Source organism: Apodemus sylvaticus, chromosome 22, assembly GCF_947179515.1.
Source record: "Apodemus sylvaticus chromosome 22, mApoSyl1.1, whole genome shotgun sequence".
Taxonomy (NCBI): Eukaryota; Metazoa; Chordata; class Mammalia; order Rodentia; family Muridae; genus Apodemus; species Apodemus sylvaticus.
The window spans coordinates 13137378-13148703 of record NC_067493.1 but is presented as its reverse complement, the minus strand read 5'-3'; the positions used below and the strand labels follow the sequence as shown (position 1 = coordinate 13148703).

At 45.8% G+C, this 11326-nt stretch overlaps 1 protein-coding gene across 1 annotated transcript; it reads left to right on the top strand.

Annotated features, from left to right (window-relative positions):
- Positions 1-5758: 5758 nt before the first annotated feature.
- Positions 5759-8170, top strand: LOC127672432 (ral guanine nucleotide dissociation stimulator-like). Its single transcript, XM_052167597.1, has 5 exons — positions 5759-5890; positions 6077-6279; positions 6809-6856; positions 7385-7581; positions 7824-8170. The coding sequence occupies exons 1-5, from the start codon at positions 5759-5761 to the stop codon at positions 8168-8170; spliced, it is 927 nt and encodes a 308-aa protein (XP_052023557.1).
- The last annotated feature ends 3156 nt before the right edge of the window (positions 8171-11326 follow it).

Genomic DNA, 11326 nt, shown 5'->3' with positions numbered 1-11326 from the left:
CCGTGAAAAAAAATGAGCCTGAAATGGCCACCGGCCATGCAGGTCGGGATGGGTTCCCAGGGCAAGGAGTGAGCCCAAGAGGAGACAAACCGTTCCTGGGACTGCAGGTCTAGGGTGGGAGTGAGCCTGAGACATATGACCCCTGCCTGGGGCCACCTGAGCGGCCAAGCAAGGAGCAAGCCTTAGACAACCAGCAGTCCAGCCCCAGTGGGGCCCAAAAGAGGAGCTAGCCTAAGAGGATCACCAGTCACTTGATGTGGGGTAAGCACAGGCATCCTCCATGCACGATGACCCGTGTCCAGAGTCATTATGCACAAATGGGTCAGAACACTACCGATAAGACCCCAGACAGTCAGAAACCCCAGCACCCCTAAGCAGAACAAGAAGAGTATGAACACGACGAAGAGAGGCTGGAATAGAAACTGGAGGTTAGTAAGGTACAGCCTGATGTGGGTAGCCAATGCTGCCACCAAGGGTCAAGGATTATCCCTGCAGCAGAAGGGCTCGTTAACCACCAAAGGGCCAGACGGGTGTTCCTGGACTGGGTTACAGCCCCGGAACATGTTACTGTTGAGGGCTGTACAGTATTGATTGTTTCCATCACCTGAACATTAATGGAGAACTGGCCTTGGGGGCACGAGAGCAAGAGAGCGGACCCCGCATCCAGTCAGACGCACTACTTGGGAAAGACTTTCAGAATATAGGTCAGGAAGCACAGTAGAGCCGACCCTGGTGGTGAGGGTTCCAGATGAGCCAGCCCCAAAAGGCAGAGAGCAGGAGAGCTGGCTCTGCCCCTGGCTGGCTGCCGCATTGGATGGCCCAGCTGGGGCAGGGCAGGAGAGCTTCCCTGGGTGGTGTACATGTAAGAGTAGGAACTCTGGCAAGCAAAGAAGTGTGAACAAAAGGATATATTGTGGGGCACACTGTGACACACTACAACTTCTACAAAGAAGTTTTCTATTCTGTTGGGGGTACAGTTTGCAAGAGTGGAGGGCAAATATGAGGGGAGAGGGGAATGAGCGAGAATGGGGTGCATGATGTGAAACTCACAAAGAACCAATCAAAATGTTTTGAAATAAAAAAAACAATTAATCATTTATTTTTTTTTTTTTTTACTGATTTTCCAAGGCTTTTGGCTATTTAGGAATTATCTTATCAAACTTAGCTTAACTATCTGTTGTTGAGGCATCTGAAATGACCTCTATAAACAACTGCTTTACTACACTATGACTCTGTGACTAGCAATATGTTAGGTTCTGCTTCTGAACGTATTTTGCACAAGTTTATATGGTTCTGTGTCAACTTAATAGATGATAGGAAACAAGTGAGTGCTATTTTATGAATGTATAAATGTCTCGTTATACCTGGACTCCCAACATACAAAATGACCAGATAATTTTTCTGGGCATTTCTGCCTTTCCTCATCCATGCCATTCAGAGAGAAAACTGCCATTCAGGTTGTCCTGTCTATACCTACCAAAAGAGTATAGAGCAGAGATTCTGTGTATGGTTGGCTGGGAACACTGTGAATGTGCTCTGATCTGTAGGCATATTGTTTTTGTACCCTGTGTAAGATTTACTCTTGTGTTATTTCTAATGCTGGTTTTTCTATCCCACTATCTGGGTTCCATCCTGACATAGATCTGTTGTTTATTCTTAGATGCTCATTGCTCCTCATTCATTCTCGGCCTCGTCAATAAAGGCCAATGAGCCAATCCAGAGCTTTAGAGGAGAGATGGTGGGATTTCCTATTCTAGGAGGCATGGGAATAGAGACAGGAAGTGAAGGAGTGGAGCCATGAGGAGAGGTCCAGGAAGAATTGGGAGAAGAGAGTTGGATCAAGAAAGGTCAAAAAAATGCAAGTAATGTGGAGATGTTGTCTGGGAGGAATCCTGACGAGCTTGGGGGTTTAGAATGGAGTGATATTTGCTCAATATTTGGCTCAAGAGTACTTTAATAAATCTCAGTTCTCTGTGTGGTTGTTGGAGACTACCAAAGGTAAAGAAATACAGCTGGCAGATTAATTTATTACTTAGATATGTATTAAAAATAATTAATTTTACACTAACCCTTGCTCCCACTTCTATTCCATTTGTTAGTTTTGGACACAGGAGTCTTCACTCCAGACTGAGTTGTATAAAGGAAGATTGAGGATCTGGAAAAAGGGAAGACACTCCAAAGAGACACTGGAGCCCTCCCGTTGGATACTGGGGAACCAAAGCAGGCACACCAGAAACAACTGGAATCCCTTGGGGAATTTCTTGCAGGCAGTGGGCCAAGGCTGAAGCCTGGCACTTGCAGGAGGAGAAACATGGCTCCCACTAAAGCCTCACAGATTTCTGGTCACTTCTTAGATCACCTCCCAGCAGACCCTGGAGAGAGGCAGTGATGGCTCAGTGTGGCATGATTTCCTCTCCCTGGGGACTGCTTTAGTTTTGCACACTTTTTGTAAAACTGGGGTGAGGTGATCTTAGAGCCCATTATTTGTTCCTCTTTCCAGTGTACTGACTTGAATATATCTCCTTTCTCTGCTATTTTTGTTTTGTTTGTTTGTTTGTTTTGATATTGAGAGAATCTGTTATGTAGCCTGACTCTCCTGGAACTCATTATGTAGAACTCACAGACTTCCTCCTGCCTCTGTCTCCTGAGTACCGGGGAAAAGGCAGTCATCACCATACCCAGTCTCTTTCTGCTCCTCACTTTTGTCTAACAGGTCCATGGAAAATGGGTGGCCACAGTCTTAGGGCTGCCAAGGGCCCAGGTTCTGACCCTAAAAACCCTTGAGGCACCCCTGTCTATATGCCCTCTGGTAGAAGTCAGGGGCACAAGAGCAGATCTCTGAGTAGCTGGGGTGTCAGGAAACAAGTACTTCTGGCTGGTGACTGGTGGCATCCTGGGACAGAGAAACCCCAACAGTTTTGCGGGGATGCTCAGCCATTCTCCCGTGGCTCCCCTGGGAAAACAGAAGGAGCCTGACAAGATGGAGCTGGTGTCTCAGCCCCACCCTGTGTAAGTGAACATGGTCTTCATGTGAACACAGGTTAGAAAGGGGCTGTCATGCAAATCCACCCAGAATACACAAGGGGCTTCGATGTCCTTGAACATGGGACATGCCCCAGCATTCCTATGTAAAGCTGAATCTGTTTGGAAATACACCTCTGAAGAACTCCCATTACTTACCCCCTACACACTCTGCCCCAGAAAAGGAACTGTCAGTCCTGGTTTGGCCCTTGCTTCTGCAGGAGATGGGATTGGCAACTTTCACAGAGGCAGGGCCCCTTGCTCTGCAGAGAATCAGATAACAAACAGGAAAGGTACATCATCTGATTTTATCTTCACTGCCTATCAAGGGCATTTGAGATAGGAATGAAGCCCCTGCCCCCAATCCTGTTCTCTTGAACTCACTACAGTAGCCACCCCAACCCCCATCCCTATCTGAAATGTCACTGAGATGCAAGCACACAGGACAGGGAGGCCCTCCTTGTGCTTTCATGGAGAACCACCGCCCTCTAGTGGCCATATTGTGCAATTGTGTCATTGGGAAGAGGATCAAAGGCACTCAACTCAATTTTGCCAAATAACCTCTTGCTAATGATATTTATCATATTTATCCTGCCTCACGTTGCTGCTGGGAGAGAATTTGTGCAGTTTCTCGGGAGTACAATTTATCAAACCTCAGTTGTAATTAAAAATATATGTTCTCCAAAGTACATCAGGTTCTATTAGTATAACCACAGTAGGCTGGACAAGAACACTTCTAGAACTTTCTACTGCCTATGACCAGGAGGATTGTGCTTTCTTCTCCTTGAGGCTGTTGGTCTTTTGTTACTGCCCCACTGCATGATTGGCTTCTACGGACATGAGAGGCCTTCTGCTGGGTCTCCATCACCCTGCTGTGGAGAAGCCAGACCACAGCTGTCCCAGCTGGCAGACAGCATAGCATCCCTTGGCAGGCCAGAGGTAGGAAGACTTGGGACCCTTGAGACCTCATCTGGTGGGCAGCCCACTTGTACCCTGGGACACAGTTCCACCAATGAGCTCTCATGGAAATCATACTGCTGTAGTCAGAATAGGTGTGGCCATCACTTTAGGTTGCTGATACTTGAGGGTTTGATATAAGAATTTAATTAAGGGGACAAAAATTAATTATACTCACTACCAGGTTGTATCCAATAACCCAGCTGAAAACTTTATACTGGGTAGTACTGGACACTATTGTGGTTTCTACAGGGGTTACTCTAAACAGCAAAAAAACAAAAGTGATCCTGAGAGATGACTTAGCTGTTAAGGGCAATAGCTGCTCTTGCAGAGGACCTGGATTCAATTCCTTGCACCCAAAAGGCAGCTCACAACCATGCAGAACCTGGGTACATGGGATCCAATGCCCTCTTCTGGCTTCTGTGTGTATAGCACAATGCAGTCATAGAAACACATGTACTCATACATATGAAATGATAAGACTTTCAAAGATCCAAAACATTTTTAACTATGTAAAGGTTCCTGTGCAGGGAACTGTGGGACAGAAGGCTATTGTCATATATGTACATATCTTCACTGGGCAGATCTCTTCCCATACATCCTTCTATCCCAGTTGAACTCCATTGATCAAGTTTACCTCCCAAGACGGTTGCATCCTGTGTATACCAATATGATTTTTTGATATTTCTATAAAATCTAGAAACCACAATCATTTTCCTTCCTTATTTGTCTGTTTTTTTTTCATGGAAATATTATGTTTCCCATTTTTCCTTCAACAATCTGAATCTGACCTATTCATGTATTTTAAAGTACTCATCAAAGAATTAGGATATGGAAACTCTTCCAAAATGTTAATGTTAGTGGATAGTTTTTCCTCAGGGTAGGACATTTTGTTGTGAGCAGTGTGGGAAACCCTGCAAACCAGAACCCACTGAGCCATTGTCTGGGGAACACAGAAGCAGCACACTGTTGCCCGTGGAAACCCAAAGGGGGCAAACACTAGAACACATGGAAAAGGAGAGGAGCCCTGTCCACTCCCCTAAGAGAAAAGCACAATTAAAGATGAACACATGCACTTGGCTAAAGTTCGTTACCCCAACACTAATCTCCACCAAATACCTCTAATGCCCATCCAGGAGGGGCCATTCTACACTGACATGTTCATTGTAAATGAATGTTCTGTGTGCCCCTGGGCCTGGGCCTATGTATAGGTGTGTGTGTATGTTTGTGTGTGTGTGTTTATGCTTTCATGTGCACGTGTGTGTGCATCAGCACAAGTGCCTATGTGTGCCTTCACCTCTGGTAACAGTATTAGGTTGTTTCCCAGGGCATCTGTGATCATATACCCATGATGACATATTGGGAAATACATGCTCGAATGATCTTCGTGGAGCATGTCATGACACTGAGAAGACCCTAAGAGAAAAATGCTTTTTCCTGGGATGTTTGTGAAACAGGGAATGGTTTGACGATTTCTGCCTCCTGCCTCCTCAAAACTGTGAGCCTCCCTGAAACCAGGTTTCCCAGGGCAGTGTAGAGGCATGAGTTGATAGATACCACTGTGCCAAATTGTACACATGGAAGGAAAAAGGACTGCAATTTGCAGTACTGGTAACCTCTTGAAAAGGCCTATGAGGAGGGGCTCACACTGGAGGACCTCAGGAAGTGACCTCACTTGCCTAACAGTCCAGATGAAAGTCATAATGCTGGTTACCAGGTATCCAGAGGCCAACAGTAGCCTTACCTGACTTACTTGTCTGGAGGTGTTTGAGACAGAAGGATGTTCTCTTGTGTCCGGACTTCTAGTGGCTCTGGCCACAAAAAAGCCAAGAGTGGTCGCCTTGGCAACATTTGGAGACGTTGGATACACACTCTCACACACTTCTGGCATGTATCCCGCAGGGATCCTGAGGTAACAGGCGAGAGCCTTTAGCAGGGAACTTTCTGGTTGGTCCCCCTGATTCTCTGAGGTCCCTGCCTGGGTGTGTGTTCCTGTGAGATACTAAGGAACATTCTTTTATGCTCACTCTTCAGTGTACAGTAATGGATTGCTGATGTCTCTCAGAGTTTGTACATTTAAACACCTTTGCCTTCCTAGGTCTGTCCTCAGAATAAAAAGAAGACAGACTCTCTGCCCAAGCCCCCCAGGTTCAACTACAGAACCACAGAATATATTGAACAAATGGTAGCGTATTTACCAACTGCAGTTCGGTACAACGACCACCTCTCGATCAGCATTTTTCTTACTGTTTACCACAAGTATGTTACCACCTGGGAGGTGCTGGACCTGATAATGACAATGTGAGTGGCTACAGGCAACATGGGTTTAGGATGGATGTGCTCTTCTTCAGGCCTCTGTGCTCCCTCAGAACAAGGTTTATTGTACCCTGGCAGTGTTGGTCCTGAATCTGAGCCTGCAAAGTGACATGGCCACATGTGGGGTTGGGGTCCTCTGGTTTGTGTCTTTCAGTGTCCCCAGGTTGTGTCAAACACTGCCCTTACTTGTGCCTTGGGTAGAGCTGTTTTCCCATTTGTATAAAAGGTTCTAGGCCCTATCAGACCTATATGGGATTAATGGAACCAGAGAGATAAAGGACCACCCAAGAAGCCTGGAACCGAGCAAGAGCCCTAGTAGGGAGCAGTGAGGCTTCCACACATTGACTGAATATCTCATGACACAGGACCTCAGCATGGAAGTCAGAACAGGGCAGAGAGCACACAGGATCCCCACTCCCTTTCTAGGTTCTTCAGATTCAAGTAGCTCCCTGTAGATCTATTAGTACTCAGGGAAACAAGGCCTTAAGTGTGACACCCTGATATAATGCCACAGGTATGCATCCTTCCAGTCTGACTCAGTGGAGGACCAGCAAACAAAGAGGTGAGTGGGTTTCAGGTGAAAGGGAGGTAAGAGACAATCTGTGCAGTGGGATGTGGTCGGGGGACGGGAGAGAAAAGGGAGGTAAGGGCGCATCTGTGGTGTGTGTGCGGAGGAGGGTGGTAAGGGCCTTTGTGTACCATGGGGTGGTTGGGGTTAGTGCTGAGGGCTAAAGTCTTGAAAGGTGCCCTGCTTTGGGGATCACTACTAGAGGGATGGTGCTTGAGAGGTCACCTGTTGGTGGATAAAAATGGAGATCTCCAATGGACTCCATGGTTCTGAGGAGCAGAGGCAAGGATGGAATCTGAAGGGCCCTGTTTGAATCCATCACCATTAAAGCCCAGTGCCATCTTTCATCCAAGAGACAGAATGTGTCTGGAGCCCTCTCCACATAACCTCACACTCCTGACCACTACGCCTAGGAGTAGGCAGGGTAGCAGCAATTGCTGTGTGTGATGGGCCCACGGCTCCACTGGTGAAGCAAGGCCAGGCTTCCGACTCCACTTCCCTCCATCCTCCTCTTTCCCACAGCGACATATTCAGTTTTCTATCTCACTGGTTTGAGAAATTTCCTGATAGTTTTTGTGAGGCCCCAGACATGGCCGTCGTCAGGCGATTAATGACCTACGTGAAGCTCAATGTGCCTTCTGAAGAAGTACATGCCCGAGTCACGGAGCTGCTCTCAGTTCTGGAGGAGGAGGAGGCCAAAAAGCTAAAGCTTGAGAAAGGTGAGGAGGCCTGGGGTGGGTTGCCTGGCAAGGTAGGACTGAGTTTTGGTGATGAGTTCAGGGAATTCCCCAGAGCTTTGGCCTGAAGCCAGGGCTGCACAACAGTCAGGTAAGATGTCCCACTGTGAGTAGAGGACCGGGGATACTCTGGCATGAAAAGGTCTTGTATGACCATCAATGCCATCTTGGAAACTCACCCCATCCTAGGTCTTCACTGAAATCCCTTCTCTTTCTCCCCTTAGCTTGTGCAACACCAGCAGAGCCCCCAGTGCAGGATGCCTCAGCGATGCAAGAGAGTCTGACGGTGAGGCCAGCTTCTGAGGCAGAGCCACAGGGAGACCTGCCACCCAGAGAGGACACTGCGCTCTTGGAAACAACTCTTGTGGAACCCTTTGAGCCAGAAGATGATCCAGTGCAGCTTCCAAGTTCAGATCCAGCTCTGCCCACATCACCTGATACACAGTCACCTACAGACATGGTTGCAGATGTGGCTGCAGATGTTTCAGCTGCAAGGCATGTATTTATATCTGCCTTTGCACAATTAGGTGCACCAGAGTGTGTTTTCCCTCTGCCTGAGGTTGACATGTAGCTAGGAGAATTATCTGCTGATTTCCACCCAGCCGTGGTTCCTGCCTAAGCTATTCTTCTTTCTGTAGAGATAGCTCCTTTTATTTTGTTGGATTCTTTCTTTTATATTGTTTTTATTGTTGTGCTTTTATTTATGTTTGGATAGTAATAAAAATTAACTCTTTACTCATCTTAAATGATATAGTTCATTTCCTTTGTGGTACAATTTACTCTTGTCTACCTGTGGACTACAACTCTGAGCGAAAACAGGTCAATCACAGGAATGGAACCCTCACAGGCCATCCTGGAATCAGGGAAATCAAGCCAATGATGTGGCAGAAAATGGGCAAATACCAACAGCAGTGAACAATGTAAACCATGTGACTGTGACCTGGAGGTCCTAGGCTCAGCCGTGCCCATAACAGGTAGGGACACGGATTCTAGATGAGCCATTTTGGGCCCATGGACAGAGGTCTCTACTTTCAGGGCTTCTTCTTGGCCAAACTGGACAGTGGAACCATGCAGAGGAGAAAATCAACTTAACTGTAATGGTTCTCACCATTCTTGCCATCCCTGAACCAAAGCTGTGTGGAGACACCGCACCTTGTTCTAACAGATGGTTATCATAAAGAATTGCCAGAAATGACACGGCTGAGCCCATGGAAATTTTACATGATTCATATGTGGGAATGGGTTGCATGTCATCTGACTGTTCACTGTGTATAGGGAAGCCTCGATGGGGCAAATCCAGGAGTCACCAGCAAAAATGGCTCAGTCAGTCCTCATCATGGGCATGTGTGATGCCAGCAACTATTGAGAGTGTTGTCCAAGCCCCTCCAGTGTGAGGGCATCTCATGAGGTGTCTGATGATGGGGATCACACACACACACACACCCTATCACTGGCCACCTAGGTATTTGGCTTGGGAAAAGTTTCTATACAACAGGTTAGTTTCTGTCTCATCAAGATTGAGCTGTACAGTTCGCCTAGTCCCTGAGCTGGGGTGTCCACTGGCTCTGAGGACTGGAGACCCAAGGCTCCAGTAGCCAGGCTGAGGGAAACTCTACATAGGCTGAAGGTTGGAGACAGGCTTCCTGGGTGAACAATGGAGGCCTGTGCAGCACAGAGAGCAGAGAAGGAGCAGTAGCTAGAAGTGATGGCGGCAGGCGGTCTAGCTGTCATCTGTGGGGTCATGGTTTAGAGGATGATACCATTGGAAACTGGCAGCATAGAGATCAATCGACACATTCCACCCAATTACTATGGATAGCAGGGGAATGTATAAGGCAATGTCCCTATACAGGTGTGAGGGATCCACCAAACAGTACAGATTAGGGATTAGGAGGTGCTGTCAGTATGGCACCTGCTGAGAAAGTATAGGCACCTGAGTTGGGATCTCCATCATTCTCATAGAAAAATGATGTGGTCATGTGCATTGGATACCCTATGTGCTCATGTTTTGTTTTTTTGCTTTTTTTTTTGTTTTGTCTTCAACTTGATATAGAGTAAACCTGGAAGAGGGAACAGTAATTGAGAGAAAGACTCCCTCAGAGTGGTCTGTATCTCAAAAGATAAACTAGTTTTTAATTTGATTTTATAGCTGAAGGGAGAGCTTTTGCCCTTTGATTTCTGAATCCTTTAAAAGAACGGAAAATGGCTAATGTCCACTTTAGATTATTTGAAAGTATCATTTCAGCAAGTCTAATTTACTCTAAAATATAATTCTAAGTTGTTCCTATTACAATACTTTACAAAAAGAGACCAAAGTAAAAAGTTTTAATTTTTTGTTTTCATATTTTAAATGTATCTACTAAAAGTTAATAGCATACTTGATGTCTATACAATTCATTCTTAGACTTATATCTATAGATCTTAAGGTTGTTTTAAATTGTCCCCAGTTTTAGTGTTTCAAATGTATTTTAGCTGAGTATCTGACCTGGTGTTTTATCATTGTATAGAGGATAGATGTTGGGATGGGTATATGTATGTATGTATGTATGTATGTATGCACATGTATATCTGTTGATAGTTGGTTGGATAGTTGGATGAATTAGTAGATATGAATGGCAGGATGAGTAGACAGATGGGTGGATAGGTGGGTGGGTGGACAGATGGGTAGAGAGAGAGTAGGTTTGTGGGTAGATGTGGGATACCTAGGTGTGTGAATGGATTCATAGGATGAACAAATGGACTGGTGTGTGACTAGATGATTAGATGGTAGATTGATGTTCAAATGGATGCATGGATGGGTGGTGGAAGATAGATAGATGGTTGGTGGGTAGAAGCTGCCTGAGTCTGCACATCACTGCACAGAAGTCAAATGAGTGAAGAGGCCATGAGTTTGGGGGCTTAGATTTTATTTACTAAGACGCCTTCGAGGATGGATTTTTTTTTTAAAAATCCCAGTACATTTTTAAGACATCAAAATTGTTGTGCACACAGGATGGTAACTGGCGTGAAACCTTTGTAATACTTGCAGCAGAAACACGTGAGACCTTAGAAATTATTAAAGACAAGAGGCAGTGTACCAGCCAGAGTAGCAATGAATTTTTAGTGTTATGAAGGAAGGTTGTGTGCTATCTGGTGGTATTATCCATTAGGTTTTAAGTCAACTCTAAAGTGGTATTAACTGCCAAACAGTTTTCTACCTGCTTGTGTATCTTACTCTTTTTCTTTGGAGTAACGGAGGTCAAAGCAAATGGGTTCTGGCTTTTTTTGTGAAAGGATGATTATAAAAATGGGTGCAGAGAAGGCATGGGCAGTTGGTCAGGAGGGGCTGTGTAATGAACATCTGCGTCACACGCAAGCTCAATCAAACCTCAGTGAAAAACACCCAACAATCCGGTGTTTAGAAGGCGTGTGGTATTGTGGCCATCATTTACACCCATGACAGCTGTATGCCAGCAGGATGAACGATCACACAGTAGAAGATCTCTCCAATGTCATCAAAGGATGTGCAAGCTGTGCTTGGTTACATCGGCTACTCTCTTTATAACTAACATTCTAAATTATGTATATGTGGATGTTGGGAGTTCTGATATGCACATGTGGGTGCAGTTTCCTGAGGAAGCCAGAAGGTGTCAGATCCCCTAGCTCCAGAACTACAGTTGTGGGTGCTGGAAACCAAACTCAAATGTTCTGCAAGGGCAGAGTCTGCTTTTATCCACTGAGCCATCTC